Source organism: Scophthalmus maximus, chromosome 15 (assembly GCF_022379125.1).
Source record: "Scophthalmus maximus strain ysfricsl-2021 chromosome 15, ASM2237912v1, whole genome shotgun sequence".
NCBI classification, from domain to species: Eukaryota; Metazoa; Chordata; class Actinopteri; order Pleuronectiformes; family Scophthalmidae; genus Scophthalmus; species Scophthalmus maximus.
This window is the reverse complement of record NC_061529.1, coordinates 605,284-627,500: the sequence shown is the minus strand read 5'-3', so window position 1 is coordinate 627,500 and position 22,217 is coordinate 605,284. Positions and strand designations below refer to the sequence as shown.

The window sequence follows — 22,217 nt, the reverse complement described above, 5'->3', positions numbered from 1 at the left end:
CACGGAATCAGAACCAGGTGAGTTTGATGCTGATTCCATTAACTCGGAATTACAGACAACCGAGTCGGAAGTCGCAACTGGGACCACCGCGACTTCAGGGCTCGGAGATCCGACTTCCGAAGGTGCAATGGAACGCAGGAAGCAGGAAATGAAATCACAGGAAAATGATGAAACGTGTCAAAGTAAAACAGGAAATGAAAAATGAGGACGTTATGCACTCATGTGATATGGAATGTGTATCACTGTTTGGCAAGTTGATAAATGATTCACAGCGGGACGGATCATCAGCAGGTGTGTGTGTGTGTGTGTGTGTATAAAGCCTTTATGAATGATATAGGATGTGACGAGTCGCCTCGGGCTCAGCACGCCGACAGCAGGAGGCAGCACTGTTGTGTTAATATTGACGTGTTGACATCGTGTACGTGCAAGAAGAAGAGCTGGAGTCGCTGTTTTATACCTGATCAAACAAAAAGACGGTGTCAGAGGAGAAATGACGATGAGAATCAGTGAGGACGAGAAGTCACCCAGACTTAAATACGCGAACATGAACCATTTCCTGTTACAGTGACGTGCTTGTTACCTGCTCGTGTTACGATGACGATTGGAGCTGTTGAACTGTACTGAGCCGTACCTACTATTTTGTCCATCACATTGATTTGTCTGCAGACGTTTCTGATTTACAACAAACACAAGGGCACACACACACACACACACACACACACACACACCAACCTGTGAGTATCAGGGTGACAACGGCGCCCGCTCCGTCGCGCTCGGCGTTTCCCTGGTGAGTTTTTTTATGTAAATATTGACGAGCGGCGCCGCCTGCAGCCGCGCTGCGGCGCCGCAGCCGTCAGCTTTCATGTTTCATTTCCTTTGACATATGTTGATGAACGACGAGGTGGAGAGGTGGCGCTGCAAAAGGTGACAGCTTCCTCGCGAGCGGTTTTATTTTATCTGGTGCTGAAACCTGTCGAGTTGGTTCACAGGGAGGGGCTTCTCCTCCTCAGCCCCTCCTCCTCCGCTCGCCGTCAAAAAAACATTAATGAACAAAAGTGCAGCAACAAAAGTATCAAACATAAAAAGTAGGTATTAGGCAGACTAGAGCAGTTCAAGGAGCTGGTTGTGAATCTGCGTTCACACCGAACTTCGTGACGCCGGTTGCACAAATGTTGCGACGTGAATTGAAAGTTGCGGAATTTCTCGGTCACCGACGTCGGCGTCCGACAGAGAACGGGCGAATATTATTAATTAGCGTTGCAGAAAGCTCAGCGCCTGCTACTGTTTGTCCGACATTGTTCAGACGCATGATTTCCCTCAACTGCTTGTCTGAAATTTAAATTAATAAAAATGTAAAACTTCAAAAACAGCACTTGGCTCCTTCAGCCAACTAAGATTCCTCAGTTTCGCTTTGCCACAGTAGATTTATGCTTAAAGTAAAGTGAAGAACGTTTTCCCAGATGTTCCCGTTGTTCTGGAATACCTTTCACAGTGTAGTCATGGCGATGTGACGCTGTGACCCGCAGCCTGGGAGGCGACAGCCTCAGAGATGATTAAATAAAGACTGTTTGGTAATTTATTCCAACGTGCTGCGGCGGAACATATGTTGTGAGAAAAGTGCCGTTTCTCCTGAGGAGGCCTTTTGTTACCGACTCGTTAATGTACTTTAAAAATAACAGGCGAGAACGAGCCGCCGCCGCTCAGCTGAGCAGAAGCACTCAGCAGAAATATCTCAAACATTCTAATAGTTAAAGCTGTGAGCAGCGACGATCGGGCCCTCGTACATGTGTCATGTTATTGACGTGTAGATGTGTTCATGCCTGAGAAGTCTGGTTCCGATCGGAGCGTGTACCTTCCATAACTTCCGGTTTCAGGATGGAAACTCTGTGACGGAAACACCGATCACTGTTGATCCTGAAGGTGTTTTCTGTGCGCCTCGCAAATGTCAAGTGGATCCGTCGAAGCGTAAAAGTATGAAGGCCAAAACTTTCAAACAAAATGTCCGACTTCCTGTCGGAGGGAGGGCATCGCTCCCAGAGGCCTTCTTGAATTGTCTGGACAGGTTTTTCTTTGTTACGCTGATGAAATCATACACATCTTTAGATACTGTGCGTCCGCTTCAGCCTCGGACACTGTTGCTGTGGAGAGATCCATCTGGAGCGACACCTGCAGCGGAGGTGAACTGGAAAACCCTTCGTCGTGGCAACGCAGTCGTTCCAGTTCGTCCAGAACCGATGTGGAAAATGGTCGAATGGGTTTTCCTCCGTATTTACTCCGGTGTACGTGTGTAACTCGGATTTGATGCTTACTCGTGAAATGCACCATGGGAGTTGTAGTTGACTTGAGTTGTCAGTCACATGGTCCACAGAGAGAGACGGACGGTCGAAGCCTCCTGATTTGATAAGGCGGAAAAATCACAACATCTCTCTGTGACTGTGTGATCACACACACACACACACACACACACACCCACACACACACACACACACACACACACACACACCCACAACGTCTCAACAATGTCTCTGTGTGTTGTGTTTTTTAAACATTTTTGTTCCGACAGGAATGTGAAAGCTGTTAAGACGAGCGAACACGCGGGAGGCGTGACCTGCGACCAGCTCGACTGACGCGTTGTCGGTTTCCCTGCGGTGGGGCCGTTCCAGCCCCTCCCACCGCTCGCTGCCCCTCTGACGATACCGTTGTACCTCGCCGCGCGCCGTCAAACTTCCCCACAAATCGTTTGCACAACAACATCGACGACACAACGAGTTTACTGGGAAGAGACGGCGCCTTCTTTAGCACTTTGCCGCATCTTGAACACCCACGGTGACGGGATTAGCACCCGCGGAGGGAGGGAGGCTGTAAGAATGTAACGGCGGGTGGTGGGTGTCAAATCTGACAGTGTGTGTGTGTGTGTGTGTGTGTGCGCTCCATGTTGGAGAACAAATTCACTCGAGAAAATTCAGACGATGAAATGACAGATTTTTTTTTTGACATGATTTAATTAACAGGTTGTGTAACGTGGTGATATGTTGTGTTATGTTGTATTATATTTCCCGTCGCGTCCGTCTGTCTGTTCCTCTTGTTAACACGTTCATCTGGACGTTTTTTTGTTTTTTTCAACGTTCACTTGGACTAAATAAAAAAGATGAACTGACGACAACGTGGTGTTGAAAAAGGTCGAGGCCGCCGTGATGTCACACCCCACTGCGTCAAAAGACATTACGGAGAAAACATGACACGGGTTTTCGCTTGTTTTAAAAACAAACATTAAAACTACAGTGTGTTATATCTGGCGACATCTGGTGGCGAAGTTGCAGACTGCAACCAGCTTGCTACAATCGTGTCGTTTTACAACTACCTCGAGTGACGAAGATTCACGCGCTCCGACGTTCGCTTCCAATACATAATGAAGTATGATCCTACATGAACGAACTCAGACTTGTTCGCCTGCTGAAGACGGTGCGACCGAAGATTCCTCTTCCGGTTTCAGCGGTGAGAATTCAACGCACATCGACAATATATTCAATATTACACACTGTAGCTTTAAAGTAACACATTTTCTTTGGGATTTCATAATAGCGACGTAGTTCTGACGCGACCACAAGAGGGCAGCATGTCCAGTAACGTTTCTGTCCTGCGTCTGACTCTCTCTCTCTCTCTCTCTCTCTCTCTCTCTGCTGCCGACAAAGACAATCCATCCACCCATCATCAAGTTGGCTGCTCTGACTCATCATCATCATCATCGTCATCCTCATCCTCATCATCAGACTGTTTTAACGCACGGGTCTATAAATAAGGACGAGGTTACTACACTCCAGAGTTCTAGTGAGTCACTGCAGCCAAACACTGAGAGGACGGATCGTCTGGTGTGGATTTTATCCTTGTGGGAGATTTTTAGAAAAATGTGTGTGTGTGTGTGTGTGTGTGTGTGTGTGTGTGACACTGAGAGGTGAAGCAGACTCATTGTCTCTCTGGTGACGGGATTAGTGCTGGTTGTCACTTCCTCTCGCCCCGGTTGAACATTTAATCCCGACTCTTTTCCTTCCCCCGGGTTTAACCTGATATTCGTACAGCACCTGGATGAATGATTTCTCAAATCACGCTGAGGCCTGATCAATCATATCTCGATCAATCTCCTTGGGATTCGGGATCTATCTGAAGGTCTGATGGCTGAAGTAGAACTTTCTCGTGTTTAGAGAATGAAGTCAAATGTCAAAAGGAACAAAAGGAGGAACAGGTGCAGAAAAACAATCAGGACGACGAAGCGGCGACGAGGCGACAGAGTCGACACCAGAGGGAGGCGGAGACAAGTGAGCTCAGGTGAAACACATTCAGGAAGAGGCAGATGATCACACCAAGAGATTACAGGTTCAAAAGTCTCTAACGTCAAACATCAGTCCAACGTGCAGATGAGATCTGCACCACCTCCACTATCATCGCAATAAAACCATGAAACAATGTGTTGAATATTGTTCGTAATAATGTTCGTCTCTCGCCGACTTCATGATAATAACAACAACTATTATGATTCATTCGTAGCTGTTTGTTCTTTTCTGTTTGTCTGTCAACATCATCCAAACGCTGACCTACTGAAACACACACACACACACACACTCACACACACACACACACACACACACACACACACACACACACACACACATCATATGCCATCATTCTTGGAAATAAATGGAAGTGAATGGAAGCGAAGTTGAAGCGTAGGAGGGCTGGCAGGAGTGTGTCCTTGTGTATATCTGTGTGTGTGTCTCCTAGCAACCAGTGCACTTCACTTTGTCTTTTAGCCGACTGAGCAGCAGCACTGAGGAATCTGTGCTCAGACGCAACAGGTAGAGAGATGGATGATGGATGATGGATGATGGATGGATGGATGGATGATGGACGATGGACGATGGATGGATGGATGGATGATGGATGTTGAATGGATGATGGACAATGGATGGATGGATGATGAATGGATGATGGATGGATGGATGTTGAATGGATGATGGATGATGGATGATGGATGGCTGATGGATGATGGATGATGGATGTTGAATGTTGAATGGATGATGGATGATGGATGGCTGATGGATGATGGATGTTGGATGGATGGATGTTTAATGGATGATGGATTATGGATGGCTGATGGATGATGGATGTTGAATGGATGATGGATGATGGAGGATGGAGGATGGATGATGGACGATGGATGGATAAATGGATGGATGGATGACGGACGATGGATGGATGGATGGATGGATGGATGGATGATGAATGGATGATGGACGATGGATGGATGGATGGATGATGGATGTTGAATGGATGATGGACAATGGATGGATGGATGATGAATGGATGATGGATGGATGGATGTTGAATGGATGATGGATGATGGATGATGGATGGCTGATGGATGATGGATGATGGATGTTGAATGTTGAATGGATGATGGATGATGGATGGCTGATGGATGATGGATGTTGAATGGATGATGGATGATGGATGATGGATGGATGGATGTTTAATGGATGATGGATGATGGATGGATGGATGTTTAATGGATGATGGATGATGGATGGCTGATGGATGATGGATGTTGAATGGATGATGGAGGATGGATGATGGATGGATGGATGGATGGATGGATGAATGGAGCCAGGCCACAGGTCAGGAGGTCACGACAGCCTCTCCATCTCTGACGACTGATTTTATTTTTGGCCACAGATGTTTCCTCAATTATTTTATTTTTCAGGTTAATTTAAAAAGGGCTGCACGGTGGTGTAGTGGTTAGCCTCACAGTAACAAGGTTCTGGGTTTGAGTCCCAGTTCAAACCAACCAGGGCCTTTCTGTGTGCAGTTTACATGTTCTCCCCGTGTGTGCGTGGGTTCTCTCCAGGTTCTCTCAGGTTCTCCGTCTTCCTCCCACAGTCCAGAGACATGAGAATGGGGTCAGGTTCATTGGAGACTCTGAATTGACCGTAGGTGTGAATGTGAGAGTGAATGGTTGTTTGTCTCTGTATGTGGCCCTGTGATAGGCTGACGACCTGTCCAGGGTGAACCCCGCCTCTCGCCCAATGTCAGCTGGGATTGGTTCCAGCCCCCCACGACCCTTAAATGGATAAAGTGGTAGACGATGGATGGATGGATGGAGGTTTATTTAAAAAGGAAATCCGATGAAATCAAAGAATACAAATGATTTAACTGCACCACAGTGTTTCAGTGTTATTTTAAAACGAGTGGAAAATAAATCAGATCTTTTACATCATCACCAGTAACAGATGAGACACATCAAAGTGTCAGAAATATACGTACGAGTGGAACATCCTCAACTCGTCTACTGAGCCGCTCTCCATCCTCCTCCCTCCCCTCCTCTCCTCCTCTTCACCCCCTGTCCTCTCCTCCCCTCTCCCCCCTCTCTCTCTCCCCCTCCCTCTCTCCATCCCCCTCTCTCCCCCCCCCTCCCTCTCTCCCCCTCTCTCCCCCCCCCCCTCTCCACCCCCCCCTCCCTCTCTCCCCCCCTCTCCCTCTCTCCCCCTCTCTCTCCCCCCCTCCCTCTCTCCATCCCCCTCTCTCCCCCCCCCCTCCCTCTCTCCCCCTCTCTCCCCCCCCCCCTCTCCACCCCCCCCTCCCTCTCTCCCCCCCTCTCCCTCTCTCCCCCTCTCTCTCCCCCCCTCCCTCTCTCCACCCCCCTCTCCCCCCCCCTCTCTCTCTCCCCCCCCCTTCTCTCTCTCCCCCCCCCTCCCTCTCTCCCCCCCTCTCCCTCTCTCCCCCTCTCTCTCCCCCCCTCCCTCTCTCCACCCCCCTCTCCCCCCCCCTCTCTCTCTCCCCCCCTCCCTCTCTCCACCCCCCTCTCCCCCCCCCTCTCTCTCTCCCCCCCCCCCTTCTCTCTCTCCCCCCCCCCCCCCCCCCCCCCCCCCCCCCCCCCCCACTGTTGACGTCCTCGGCTCTGTCTCCCGCCTCACGCAGCTGTCTGGTCCAGTAATGTCTCATCATGGCTCTTTTGATTCCGCCTGTGGTCAAGTCCTTCCTCTGTTTGTCTTTTCGCGGCTCTTCTGCGCTTTTCCTCTTAGTTTTCTTGTAGTTCACAAGTCGTCGTTTCCATTTGGAAACTTATTTTTGCGTCGGGCAGTTTCCGTGCGTCCGAGCGTCGCGGTTTCAAAGCTCGTCTGCTGCTTCTCCACATTCAATTACACCTGCGGTCACTTGTGTTCGAGGCGCCTGATTGTTCCTCTGCAGCGTCGGGAGCCGCCGGGACGAGGCTCACATGAGTGTGCCTCCGCTGATCCGAGCGCACAGCCCGCTCCCGTCCTCAGGGGGGGGGGCCAACACCGGCAGCGGCACCGGGGGAGGAAGAGGAGGAGGAGGAGATGGAGATGGAGGAGATGGAGGAGGAGGAGGAGGAGATGGAGGAGGAGGAGGAGGAGGAGTGATCGCCTTCCACATCCAGATAGGTCTGAGCCGGGAGCCGGTGCTGCTGGACGCCGCCGAGCTGAGCCTGAGTCAGGTCCGGGAGGTGGCGTGTTCCATCGTGGACCAGAAGGTAAAACCCAGAGTCCTCAGCGAGCCCCGTCACTCCTGTCAAAGTTATTGCTAAAGGAACAAAAGAAAAACAAGAACTTTTAAATATGAATGCATTTAAGGTACAATCATTATTTTGACTATGGAAGTCACAGATGGGTCCTGATGTACTAACCCAACCTGGTGTTGGTCTGGTTCTGTCCCAAAACAATATTCGGCCACTTGTACTTGTACAAATTGTAACTGAACACACAACTACAACAGAATAAAATAAAATACAGTCAGATGAGATTTAATCAACCTTTCAATTATAGCGGGAGTGATTCCCGTCACATTCGTTGTCTTATTAGCTTTGTACATTGTAGTTGATGAACTTTCTGGCGGGTTCGTGCAATAATGACGAACTGGAAACTAAGTTCCAACGCAGCGGTCGTCTACAGGCCAGAAAATAGAGGACAAAAACCTTAAAGGTGCTATGTGTGAGTTGATGCTATCGCTACATTGCAATGTTAGCGTTAGCTTAGTTTACCTACCAGTCTATTCAAATCAAACATTCATTCTTTCTGTTTCTATTACTTCCTTATGTCTACTGAAGTTAGCATGCTAACCAGCTAGCCTTTCCGATGGGAAGTCACTTGGAAGAGGTGGAAAAGTTGGTGAGAATTGGCGCCATCTACTGTGAATCTTGAATCATTTGATTCCTAATATTCAAATTAAAGTAGTGTGTGGAAACGGGCAGATTGGCCTTTTTGGGGGGGAAGATTTTCTCTGTCACCGATGAGGACCAATCAGGAAACAAAGTCATATTGCCTCATCGTTTCTCCTCGTCCAGACGGAAACGCAACACCGAAGCAGTTTTTCCAAAACTCCAGATTTTAGTCGCTCGAAAACTGGCGGTAGCGCGGACGTTATAGACATGAACAACAACGTATTCATGTGGCAGTAGCCTACAAGTGTGACTGGTTATGTGGCTGAAAGCTCTGTCACCATCTCACTGGTCATGTGTTGAATGGTCCCAGACGCAGAGACACAGGATATGTAACATACTGTGTTCGTAACCGGGGTTGTTGACAGAGTGAGATGAGCCGCCCACCGCGTCCGGCCTCGGGTGAAGAGGGAACAGTTCGTCAAACTGTTGAAGGTTCGTGCTCCCCTGTACGAGAGATGCTGAATTATTTTTGCATATGAAGACCCCACTTACTGTATTTATGTGCCACGTGTGGCGCTCATGCCTCAGACGTGGGTGGTTCACTCGGGAAAAACAGACTCTGATAATGCATTTCATCCTTTAAGTAGGTCACAGCCTCATGCACACAAATACTTCAATCACAAGACCATTGTTTTAGCAGAAAACACTGAATCCTTTTTGTCATTAATGATACATGTGAGTCACACGGGGAAACAACTGACACCTGAGGCAACAGACTCCCTCTTTTCTTTCTGCTCAGGGTTTGATGCGGTTGGGTCGGCGTTGCTCATTTACTCGGTTTAACAACTGACAGACGCTGCCGACATGCTACGTGTGTTTGTGCGTTAGACTGAGAGGAATATTCAATAACATGTATGGATAATGTGCAGTGCCACAGGCGATGTCGTCTATAGTGACACTAACTGTTGCTTACAACACAAATTTAGTCTTTGTGACCGTTGTGACCTTTGTGACCACGCTGCTAGTTTAGACAAGTTTCTGCTTTCATACATAGACTGTGTATAAAAATGTACGCAGTCAAGTGGCTAAAACCTGGGTTAGGGTCATGGTAATGTTAGCAACACATTATTAGCTTTACACGCTAAGTTAGCTAGGGTATAGCTAAGTCAGAGCTGGTAATCAGGTCCAGGGTTTAATGCAACGTTTTATTAGCTTTACTAGCTAAGTTAGCTATAGTAGCTTAGTCTGAGCTGGTGATGAAGTCCAAGGTTTAAGTTTTAGTTCAGAAACAAAGCAGCTGATGGAAACACGTGAAATTACTGGATGAAGGTGAATTTGTATGTCTTTTTTTTATGTTTGTATTCAATCCTTCCTCCTTCAGCTGTGGTCGTGGGAGGTTGAGGTGCAGCTGCAGGACAGACAAAGACGAAGGATCATGGTGTGTTGTAGCAGTAGTTTTTTATCTGAGATCTGCTCCGGTGTTAGTCAGAGCGGTGATTCACTCCCGAGGTCGGTTCTCCAGATGAATTCTGCTCCTGTTTGCTCGCTCTGCTGGGGTTTCTCCGTTCTTAACTGCGGCTTTTGCTTCGTGAGCCGAGTTGAACAGAGAAGCTGTTGCTAAGCGCTCGCTTAACAGCGTCAGTGTCCTGGTGAATGTGATAGAAACAAAGACGAGCAGAGATAAACCAGCTTGGACTTCTTCACTCTCCTTTACACGGATGAAAGTGTTGACGCAAATGTAGTTTCTCCTTCGCTCTCAACAATCAGACCAATATCAAATCCATTATCTTTTTTTTTTGCATGAAACACACGAGCTACAGGACAGAACTTTAAAGATCATCTGTGGGAGGTGGGGATTGCGGCGGTATCCCAGAAGGATTATGACTGAATTGAGAGGAAAATAGTGGGATGAGATTGAAATGGGATTGGAACTGGATTGAGGATCAAGATGGGTTTGGGACAGAATGGGTCCAGATCTGGATGAGATTGGGACGGGTTCAGGATTGAGATCGGGATTAGATCGATATTTAATGGTGAGAGGGATCTGGACTGGATTGGAAGTGTGTCGGAATGGGATTCGAACAAGACTGAGTTGAACGGGAGCAGGGTTGTGTGTAAACTCAGTTTGATGCGATTGGGTGAGGACTGGGTTTGGATTGCAACTGGTTTTGGAATGGGATCACAATGGTTTTGGTGCAGGATTGGGATTGGGAAGGATGCAGGGACAGAATTAGAACAAGTCCCAGATTGAATCGTGAAAGCGATCGGTATGGGATCAGGATAAGGACAGCGTAGGCTTGGGATCCAGAGGAGATTGGGAGAGATTGAAATAGGATTGAAATGGGTGATGATTGGAATTGGGAATTTTTTGACACAGGACAGGGACCAGATAAGGGTTGGGGTCAGGCTGGGACTGGGACAGGCTGCAGATGGGTGGAAGATGGGTTTGGAACAGGATTACCGATTGATGGGATTACAGCGACGACAATCAAAAGATTCCCTCCTGTTGATGGTCCTGATTTGTTTGTGTGAGCAGGAACAAGAAGAATCTGTTGGGACCAGGAAGCATGGGAGCAACATTTCACATCTGTGTTTCCCTTTACATTCAACTGAGGAAAACAGCTGCTTAGTGTGAAAAGAAACTTGAGACGAGTTCTCACACACACACACACACACACAAACACACAGACACACACACACACACACACACACACACAAACACACACACACACACACACACACACACTCATTGTGACATGTCCATTCTCTCCATTCACTAATCGTCTAATTTCATGTGAAAATCACCTTATTTCCCCACAGTGAGACTGTTACACCTGAACGTGACACACACACACACACACACACACATGAAACCTGAGAGCCAGGATGCTAATGGCTCGACACTGTGCGACACACAGAGGAACATAAAGAACAGCAGGTCACCTCGCCACGTGTGACGCCACTCGCAACATGCGACACTTAACACTTCAAATGGCACCAAATGAACTGATGAACAGTATGAGGTGTGTGTGTGCGTGTGTGTGTGTGTGCGTGCTTGAAAGCAGGTTCCGTCTGAAATTATGATTATTATATATTCTTTTCAATTTAAAAACGTTTTCAGAAACTCAGCAGAACTTTTCGCAGCAGGTTTTTTTTTCTCCCCCGGAACATGTGACCAACACATCTGAGGGTTTTAGATTCTTCACCGGCGTTTCTGTTTGAGACAAAAACCTTCCGTGTCACAATGTTAAAGAAAGTGGCCCCGCCCCCTTTCTCCAGATCCACACCAACATTTCATGGATTCTTTCTTGCTCCATGTTCAGTCCTTCCACCGAGTTTACTGGAAAACTGTTTAAGAGTTTTTCATCCTGCTGACAGACAAACTTGGCAAAGGTAATACAAGTATTGATGAGATAGATAGACGGGCCGAGAGGGCAAACAGCTGACACCGCAGATGGATGGATGGATGGATATATAGATGGATGGATGGATGGATGGATAGATAGATAGATAGATAGATAGATAGATAGATGGATGGATGGATGGATGGATGGATGGGTGGGTGGGTGGGTGGGTGGATGGATGGATGGATAGATAGATAGATAGATAGATAGATAGATAGATAGATAGATAGATAGATAGATAGATAGATAGATAGATAGATAGATAGATAGATAGATAGATGGATGGATGGATGGATGGATGGATGGATGGATATATAGATGGATGGATGGATGGATGGATGGATGGATAGATAGATAGATAGATAGATGGATGGATGGATGGATGGGTGGGTGGGTGGGTGGGCGGGCGGACGGACGGACGGACGGATGGATGGATAAATGGATGGATGGATGGATTGATAAATGGTTGGATGGATGGATAAATGGATGGATGGATGGATTGATAAATGGATGGATGGATGGATAAATGGATGGATGGATGGATGGATAGAAACAGTAGAAGCAGCAATCCTCTGAACTTGTCATCATATTCTGTCAGGGTTTTCATGTCGTCCTCCCGTGAGATCACAAACGTAAACTTCATCCTCTATCAACCAGTTTCTCTTGGAACCTTAATTCAACTACGTTTCCTTCAGGAACCAGTTTTCATTGTGAGGAATCCCAAAAGGTTCCTGCAGGAACCTTCTGAGAGCGTCGAGCAGCATGTGAGTTCTTGGAGAAACCTTTTTTCCGAACAGTGAACCTGTGAAGCTCTGATTGGCTCGGAACAGCCGACCTGCAGGTGAATCGGACGTCTGCATGGAGGTCAGGAGGTCACGACAGCCTCTTCATCTTTAACATCTGATTTTTTTATTTGGCCAAACGGATGTTTCCTGAAAATTTGGGACCAAACAGGGTGAAAAAAAACGGCCTCAGATCCGGATGTGAACTCAGAACGACTTGACTGAAAGTTCCCTGACATGTGGAGAAATGAATGTTTCGTGAGATGATGAAATGATGACTGATGCTTTTATATACAGACACTTTCCAGAAGCTAATGGAACATTCTCAAAGGCACGAGCTCAACACACACACACACACACACACACACACACACACACACACCTATGCCACTCGAACAGTAATAATAAAGCTGTGCGAACTGGGATTCTGTCGGTGGCGGTTTCTTCTTGTTGCCAGGCAACTGATGATGATTGTGGCTATGAAGTGTCCTTCTGAGGGCCATTATGACACACACACACACACACACACACACACATACACAAGCAGAACATCTCATTGTTCTCTCTCTTTCATCTTCACCATCTTTTTTTCCCGTCTCTTTATTCATCCCTCTCTTTTCTCTCGTTTCTGTCTTGGTGAAGTTTAGGTTGATAAAGTTATTTTTCACTCTCTGTAAAGTCAGTTTCATGATTCCAGATTCAATATGTAATAATTACGGCTAAGAGTGAGTTTGGGAGCTGCTTGGAGGATTATGGAGGTTGCGGGTTTTGTCACAGTCACAGCGAGTGTGAGTTCAAGAGCGATGTCGGACACGATCAGTTCTAAAGAATCTCACGTCTGTTTTTTAACTGATCGTCTACGATATTCAGACAGGAAATGTTTAAAATATGAAGAATTATAAACAGAGTTTGGTGTGTTTGTTACCACGGCAGCACTTCCTGTTCACGTGCGTGTCCGTTCAGCGAGCAGGACGCCGCTTTTCTTTTTCTCTGCACATGAAGATCAGCTATTAGGATTTACTTAACATTCATTTGCTCTTATCATGTCTGCTCACTGAGTGTTCTCGCTGTATTGTTATATATTTAGCATATTGTGTATTAAGTGCGTATGAACATAATGAGGGACGTCTCTGAAAATAGATGAATTAATGAATGAATGAGTGGATAAACAAGGATACAGAAACAACAGCAATCAGCTTTTATTCAGTGTGTGTGTGTGTGTGTGTGTGTGTGAATATTCATCAGGTCTCTGACTCCTTTCATCGGAGCCTTTTATCAAGTAACATCTCGCTCGCTCTCTGTTTCCAGTTCTATGTTTGTGTGTCTCGTTCAGTCTCAGGTTTATACTTCATGAGGAGCTCATTAAACACACACACACACACACACACACCTTTATAAATGGCATGGTACGGCATGTCCTGTCGTCATGGCGATGGCCCTCTCACCCGTCTCCATTAGATGTTCTAAGCGTGGACCGGTACATCGTTGAAAAGCTCACGACTCCAGTTTGGATGATCGTCATTTTTAAAGCTGCAGGAAAATCGATGAAAGATTCATATTAACAAAAAAAAAAGAAGAAAAAAAGGAAAATCACTGAAACGTGGATGTTTCATTTTCATTGTCTGAAGTGGTCGGCTCAGACAAAGAGGTTCAGCCTGAACGGGACGCGACACACAGACACTGTCAGTGTGTTGATGTGTGTTTCTAATATTCCACTGTCGTTATCACAGGTTAGTTAACATTATCACAGGTTAGTTAACGTTATCACAGGTTAGTTAATGTTATCACAGGTTAGTTAACGTTATTACAGGTTAGTTAACGTTATAACAGGTTAGTTAACGTTATCACAGGTTAGTTAATGTTATCACAGGTTAGTTAACGTTATCACAGGTTAGTTAATGTTATCACAGGTTAGTTAACGTTATCACAGGTTAGTTAACGTTATTACAGGTTAGTTAACGTTATCACAGGTTAGTTAACGTTATCACAGGTTAGTTAACGTTATCACAGGTTAGTTAACGTTATTACAGGTTAGTTAACGTTATCACAGGTTAGTTAACGTTATTACAGGTTAGTTAACGTTATAACAGGTTAGTTAACGTTATCACAGGTTAGTTAAAGTTATTACAGGTGAGCTCTGTGCACAGAGATCACAGAGTCGTGGCTCAACACACTGTACAATATGTATTCAGTACAGAGTTGAATAAAGAGAGGGAGATGGAGGAGAAGGAAAGGAAGTAGCCTTGAGTTCTCGCTGTCATGACAACAAGAGCAGCGCCGCTGCTAGGGTGACGCAACACACACACACACACACACACTCACACACACACACACACACACACACACACACAAATCCATGTTTGATGGAGAGGCTGACTGAGGTTATGAAGTAAATAAAGACAGATGCACTATGTGAGAGAAAGATGAAGGTCTAATGAGTGGGAGAACATCGTCTTCGTCATATTCTCCCACTTTGTGTGTTCTGTTTCCCCTCTCCTCCCTCCTCCTCTCCTCCTTCCTCCTCTCCTCCTCCCTCCTCCCTCCTCCTCTCCTCCCTCCTCCCTCCTCTCCTCTCTCCTCTCTCCTCCTCCTCTCCTCCTCTCCTCTCTCCTCCTCCTCCTCCTCCTACTCTTCCTCCTCTCTCCTCCTCCTCTTCCTCCTCCTCCTCCTCCTCCTCCTCCTCCTCTCTCCTCTTCCGTTTCCGGTGTGTGTGATCGTGAGTGGTGGTGGTGGAAGTTCGAGTGGCGCGGAGATTTGAATGTTCTTTTGTTTGTCAGTTATCTCTACTGTTCTTTTCATCTGTATTTGTGCATGATCGGGTAAGTCTTTATTATTTATAGTGTTTATTGAGAGATCGGAGCTTTGTTTGTTTGGTCTTTGTTTGGTCTCCTGGAGGAATGGCGTCCTCCGAGACGCCACCTCCATCGATCCGGCAGGGAGCGAGGATCGTCCCGCCGGACAGTGACAGCACCGTGGAGGAAGTCCTCCTGGCGGTCGGACAGCAGGTCGGACACGACCAGATGAACAGGGCCGTGGTGGTGTTCCTGAAGGACGAGCCGCATGTCCATCAGCTGTTCATCCGGGACATCTTCGTGCAGGTGTCCCCGCTGTCAGCTCCCTCCACGCGGATCACCGTGTCCGGGGTTCCTCCGTTCATCCCCAACGAGCTGCTGGAGAACGAGCTGCGGAGGTTCGGCAAGTTGGCCAGCGGCTTCAGGACGCTGAGCCTGGGATGCAAGGATCCCAAACTGAGGCACGTCCAGTCCCTGAGGCGACAGGCCTTCATGTTCCTGGACTCTGGAGGTGTCGTTCAGGGTCAAGCACGGTGACGGGCACTACGTGGTGTACGCGAGTTCAGGAAGCATCAAGTGTTTCGAGTGTGGAGACGTGGGTCACAAACGCTATGCGTGCCCTCACAGACAGGCGGCGTCCGGCTCCGCGTCTGGTTCCGTTTCTGGTTCCGCGTTTGGTTCCGCCGATGCGGCGCGCAGCGCCGCTCACGCCGGGGCAGCGGCGGGTGATGCGGCGCCAGCGGCCGGTGACGCGGCCGGTCCCGAGTCCGCCTCGCCCAGTGGGCCTGGTGGGCTCGAGGTGGTGGAGGTGGAACAGACTCTGGCCGAGAGGCAGCAGGCGTCTGCGGCTGCAGGAAACCTGAGCATCTCTCAGTGTGCAGGACCATCACAAGCACAGGCAGCAGTCAGGACTGAAGCAGACAGAGAGCACGGTGTGACCCCCAGTGAAGAACAGGGGAGACCCACTAGCCAGGCACCAGCTCAGGGAGATGACATGGAGTATGACTCGGGGTCAGACACAACATCCGTTGGTGAAACTCCCGTCAAGAGCACTGATCTCTACTCACTAGAGGAAATTAACAACTTTCTAGATGAGACTTTCAAGAAATCAGTGAAAGTGAGCGATCACTTCAGTGACATTGATAAATTCATCAGATCTGTTAGTATACTAAAAAGGGTGGTCGGGTTTGATCTGTTGGATGAAAAGAAACGCTTCCGACTTAAAAAGCACATCACAGCTTTGAGGAAGGTGTCGATAGTTCGACCTGTAAGAAAGACCAGGAAATAGAACGATCATGCATCACATGGTGTTTTCTTCTATTTACGTTTCTCTCCTTGTTTCAACTTGTTTCCTTTTTTCTGAACTCTTTATGCGGAGCCTTAAGATAGGATCTTTAAACATCAATGGAGGGAGAGACAGACAGAAAAGGGCTCTAATTTCTGAACTCTCGACACTAAAACATACAGATGTGTTGTTCCTACAGGAAACACATACTACTCCAGCAGACGAGACAGACTGGGGTCTTTGGTGGGAAGGTCCCAGGGTCCTTAGCCATGGCACCAACTTCAGTGCAGGAGTAGCTGTGCTGTTCAAAGCATCTGCAGGGCTAACTGTCGTATCTTCTACTGAAGTGGTGAAGGGCCGTCTGCTTATCGTCAGAGCAGAAGTAGAAGGCTCAGTTTTTTGTTTCGTTAATATTTACGCTCCAAATCAGGGAACAGAGAGAGTTGGGTTTTTTACAACCCTAAGAAATGAGCTGAGGAATTACCAGCAGGATCAGCTCATCATCGGTGGAGATTTTAACTGCACCACGGATTTCACCATTGACAGGACAAGTGAGGAACCCCACCCACAGTCAGCTCAGAGCCTCAACAGCCTCATCACAGATATAGATCTCTTAGATGCATGGAGAGTGAAGCATCCACAATCTAGGCAGTACACATGGGTGAGGGTCAGCAATAACAGGGTGAGTGCAGCAAGACTTGACAGGATTTACATCTCTCAAAGCCTCAGCTCAAGACTAGCACACAGTAATATCAGTCCAGTAGGGTTCACTGACCATCATTTCATTAGTGTAGAGTTGGTCATCTCACCAGGCAACAGGGTCAAATCACACTGGTTTTTCAACAACAAGCTCCTGCAGGACAGTCATTTCTGTCAGAGCTTTGAATGCTTTTGGCAGAAGTGGAGGGCTGAGAAAACAAACTTTAGTTCTCTGAAGATGTGGTGGGAGGTGGGTAAAGCACAGATTCGTGGTTTTTGCCAGCAGTACACCTCCCATTCGACTGCTAGAATCAAGGTAGTTGTCCAGGAGCTGGAAACCACCATTAAAAACATTGAAGAGGGGTTGCACAATAATCCAGACCCCTCAACAGGTCAACTGTTGAAGGAGAAGAGGTTGGCGTTGAGCTCCTTTCTGCAGGAGAGAGTGAAGGGAGCTCTAGTTAGGTCTCGCTTCCTTCAGCTCAAGGACATGGACGCCCCCACCTCCTTCTTTTTTAATCTAGAAAGGTCAGCGGCTCAGAGGAAGCAGATGACCTGCCTTCAACTTCCAGGAGGCAGAGTGACCACCAGTCCAGGAGAGATGAGGAGCCATGCGGTGGGTTTCTATGCCAATCTCTTTGGGGCGGAGGAGTGCAGCAAGGAGTGCCGTGAGGAGCTCCTGGACGGGCTTCCACAGCTCAACCAGGGAGAGAAAGCTGCTCTCGACGCTGACCTGACGATGGAGGAATTAACAACCGCTGTTCATCAGATGTCTTCCGGAAAGGCACCTGGAATTGATGGTCTCTCCTCTGACTTCTTCAAGCAATTTTGGAACTTTCTGGGAGCTGATTTTCACAGTGTTTTATCGGAATGCTTCAGGACAGGATCACTTCCTGTCTCCTGTCAGCGAGCCGTGCTGTCTCTGCTGCCAAAGAAGGGAGACCTGGCCTTACTAAAGAACTGGAGGCCAGTTTCTCTCCTCTGCACAGACTACAAACTCCTCTCAAGGGCTTTATCAAATAGACTCAAAAACATTCTGGAAATAGTTGTACACTCGGACCAAACCTATTGCATTCCTGACAGAACAATTATGGACAATATTTTTCTTATGCGTGATGTAATTGATTTATGTAAATATCATAATTTAAGTGTTGGCATTTTTTCTTTAGATCAAGAGAAAGCTTTTGATAGGGTTGATCACTCATATTTGTTTTCTGCACTGAAGGCGTTTGGTGTTGGTGATGGGTTTCTGGCTTGGGTTGGTGTATTGTACCGTGATGCACAATGTTTGGTGAAGATGGGGGCAGGGCTGAGTCGGCCAATCCCAGTAAAACGAGGTATCAGGCAGGGCTGTCCTCTCTCAGGTCAGCTGTACAGTCTCGCTATTGAGCCATTACTGTGTATGTTGAGGAAGCGACTCAGTGGTCTCACAGTGCCTGGGTCACTCGGACTCGACCAGGATTTTCCGGCTCTTTCGGTCTACGCAGACGATGTGAACATCCTGGTTTCCAACCAGCAGGATGTTCAGAATGTGCAGGACACCCTGTCGTTGTATGAACGAGCGTCGTCTGCACGGGTCAACTGGGCCAAAAGTGAAGCCTTGTGGGTAGGACAGGGGAGGGATCAGGTGATGCCTAGTCTGCCTGGGGGGCTTGAGTGGGGGCAGGAGGGGTTGAAAGTTTTAGGAGTGTTTTTGGGCTCAGAGGGTTTTCAAAAGAAGAATTGGGCGGGAGTGAAGGAGAAAGTGTGTGCTCGGTTGTCTAAATGGAAATGGTTGCTACCCCAGCTGTCCTATAGGGGAAGAGCTCTGGTGGTCAATAACTTGGTTGCCTCGACCCTTTGGCACAAACTTATTGCCCTGACGCCACCGAGAGGCCTGATAGAGGAAGTTCAGAGATCCATCGTGGACTTTTTCTGGTCAGGTAAACACTGGATCCGAGCAGCTGCCCTCTACCTGCCTGTGGCTGAAGGAGGACAGGGACTAATAAACATCCAGGCAAGGATCGCATCATTTAGATTACAGTCAGCACAAAAACTACTTTTCAACTGTGTCCCGAGGTGGTGCGACACAGCCCGACTGCTGCTGAGGAGAGCTGGACGTTTGGGCTATGACAAGCACCTCTTCCTCCTACAACTTGGGGACGTGGACCTGACTGGGCTGACGCCGTTCTACTCGTCTGTGCTGGAGGCATGGCAGATTTTCCAGGTTACACGCAACGTCAACGAGACTCCGGGCCTGTGGGTGTTTGAAGAACCGTTGTTCTTCAGCAACTTCCTCAGGACCCGGACGCTGCAGTCTGCCAGCCTCCGAGCCAACCTCAGAGGAGCTGGATGTACCAAACTAGGCCATCTGATGAGGATGACGGCGGCGTCAGTCAACAGACTGAGGGAGACCAGCAACATCACCTCTGCCAGGCTGGTCCACAGAGTGGTGGAGGAAGTCTGTGCTGCTCTGCCACCAACCTTGAGAGCACTGGCTGAAGACCGCACCCTGTGTGACCAGTGGAGTGAGGGGTGTGAGTACAGGTTCCCTTCCCTGTCCATCACCCCGGCTGTGGGGGAGTGGCAGGAGGGGGGAAACCAGCTGCTGTCCTTCACAACCCCTCACCTGGTCACATTTCAGGAGGCAGGGAAGAAGAACCTCTATCAGGCCTGTGTAAAGACCTTGACTCTGAACTCTCTGGCAGGGATAGAAGAGTCGAGGTGGACTGAGTTTTTCGGCCCAGACATTTCCCCGAAAGGCAGCTGGCGGTCCCTGTACAAGCTGCCCGTTGAGAAGCGGACAGCAGACCTCCAGTGGAGGATTGTGCATGGGGCGATAGCTACGAACAGATACAGAGCACACCTTGATCCGGAGCTAGGGGAGGGCTGTATCTTCTGTTCACACTCTGAGACATTGGTTCACCTGTTTGTTCAGTGTCCTCGCCTGTTGCCAGTGTTTGATTTGTTGAAGGTGTGGTTCCAAGGGCTTGGGGAGGTTTTTTCCTTTTCGTTATTTATTTTTGGCCCAAAATACTGTGCCAAGAAAAAGACTGTGCACACTCTTTTAAACTTTTTATTTGGTTCTGCAAAATTGGCCATATGGCTGACACGAAGGAACCGGGCCCAGAACGTGGGCAGTGTGGAACCCATGCCGGTTCTGAAAGGGTTATTGAAAGCCAGACTGCGGGTGGAACACACCTACTTTGTGATGATGGGTGATGTGCTGGCCTTCAGCCGGATGTGGGCTGTTGGGGAGGGAGGGGAGTTATTTGTTAATTTTTGAAATTTTTCCTTTTTTACTGTCTTACCCTCAAAATGTTGAGGTCACAATCATTTTATTTTGTTTGTTTAATGTCTTAATAAAGGGCCTTTGAAAACCAAACCTCCTCTCTCCTCCCTCCTCTCCTCTCCTCCCTCCTCTCCTCTCCTCCTCTCCTCCTCCCTCCTCTCCTCTCCTCTCCTCCTCTCCTCCTCCCTCCTCTCCTCCTCTCCTCCTCTCCTCCTCTCCTCTCCTCCCTCGTCCCTCCTCTCTCCTCCTCTCTCCTCCTCTCCTCCTCTCCTCTCCTCCCTCCTCCCTCCTCTCCTCCCTCCTCTCCTCTCCTCCCTCCTCCCTCCTCTCCTCCTCCTCTCCTCTCCTCCCTCCTCCCTCCTCTCCTCCTCCTCTCCTCTCCTCCTCTCCTCCTCTCCTCTCCTCCCTCCTTCCTCGTCCCTCCTCTCTCCTCCTCTCCTCCTCTCCTCCTCTCCTCTCCTCCCTCCTCCCTCCTCTCCTCCCTCCTCTCCTCTCCTCCCTCCTCCCTCCTCTCCTCCTCCCTCCTCTCCTCCTCTCCTCCTCTCCTCTCCTCCCTCCTTCCTCGTCCCTCCTCTCTCCTCCTCTCCTCCTCTCCTCTCCTCCCTCCTCCCTCCTCTCCTCTCCTCCTCTCCTCCTCCCTCCTCTCCTCTCCTCCTCTCCTCCTCTCCTCTCCTCCCTCCTCCCTCGTCCCTCCTCTCTCTTCCTCTCCTCCTCTCCTCCTCTCCTCCCTCCTCTCCTCTCCTCCCTCCTCCTCTCCTCTCCTCCCTCCTCCCTCCTGCAGAGGAGATGATCTACTTCCTGTTTACACCACATGACCAGTGTAGGTGAATTGGTCATGTGACGTGTGTTTTGGGATCGTCTTACTTGTAAAATGAAAATCGTTCAGATTGTCCAGATCTCTGCAGAGGACAGAGACAACAGGATACAGTGAGGGAATTGAAAATATACTTAACAACTTAATTTGATGATCATGGAAAAGATAAAAAAGTTTCCAGCTTGACGTTTTCCTCAAGAAAAGAGAGTCTGAAACTTGTGCTGTTTGACTTTAATCTCAAACAACTTTTCGGCAGCAGCGGTGTCGTCATGGTGACGTAGCGGACCGCCAGCGTGCGGTAGCTCCGCCCCCGGCGCTCTGAACCCGCCCGCTCGGCGCTCTGCTCTCTGTCCCCGTCAGCTGCCGGAGTGCGGGTTCTACGGGATGTACGAGAAGATCCTGCTGTTTCGCCACGACCAGACGTCGGACAACGTGCTGCAGCTGCTGCGCTCGGCCGCTCAGATCCAGGACGGAGACCTGGTGGAGGCCGTGCTGTCAGGTGAGCGCCGCCCGCCGTGACATCACAGGTGGGAGGGGCTGTGGGAAATCACCACCGCATGTGTGACTGTGTGTGGAAAGAAACAGGAAGTGACTGCATCTTTAAATACCTCCAGTGATGTTTTGTTTGTGGAGAGTCTCCACATGTTCCAGATGTGTGACGATGGTTTGGCGGCAGCGTCTCCGTCAGACAGACTCAGGTGTTCACACCGCGCTAAGCTAACGGCCTCACAGCAGCCGCCCCCAGTTTCCTGCTACGAGTGTGTGTGTGTGTGTGTGTGTGTGTGTGTGTGTGTGTGTGTGTCAGTGTACATTTGCATTTGTGTGTTTTTGCATTTTCCCACTTTTTTCTTTGTCTTTATCAAACTAGGGTCTAAATGATTTATTTTACTTTGAACATTCTATCAACAATAATACAAAACTAAAACCTTTTCAAATTAAAAGCATAGCTCTCTTTCTTCTCTTCTCCATTTTCTTTTTCCCTCCGCTTCAGCTCCTTGAC

At 48.5% G+C, this 22,217-nt stretch overlaps 1 protein-coding gene and 1 pseudogene across 1 annotated transcript in view; both read left to right on the top strand.

Moving 5' to 3' along the window:
* LOC118286052 overlaps positions 1–4,854 on the top strand; it is an 11,367-nt pseudogene extending 6,513 nt beyond the window's left edge.
* A 2,090-nt stretch (positions 4,855–6,944) lies between these two features.
* The window catches only part of prkd1 (protein kinase D1), a 34,292-nt gene continuing 19,019 nt past the window's right edge, over positions 6,945–22,217 (top strand). Inside the window, exons 1-2 of the mRNA XM_035610151.2 lie at positions 6,945–7,543; positions 21,578–21,716. Of these exons, the coding sequence (XP_035466044.2) occupies positions 7,268–7,543; positions 21,578–21,716 (415 nt within the window). The 5' untranslated portion in view covers positions 6,945–7,267. The remainder of the gene's footprint in view (positions 7,544–21,577; positions 21,717–22,217) is intronic.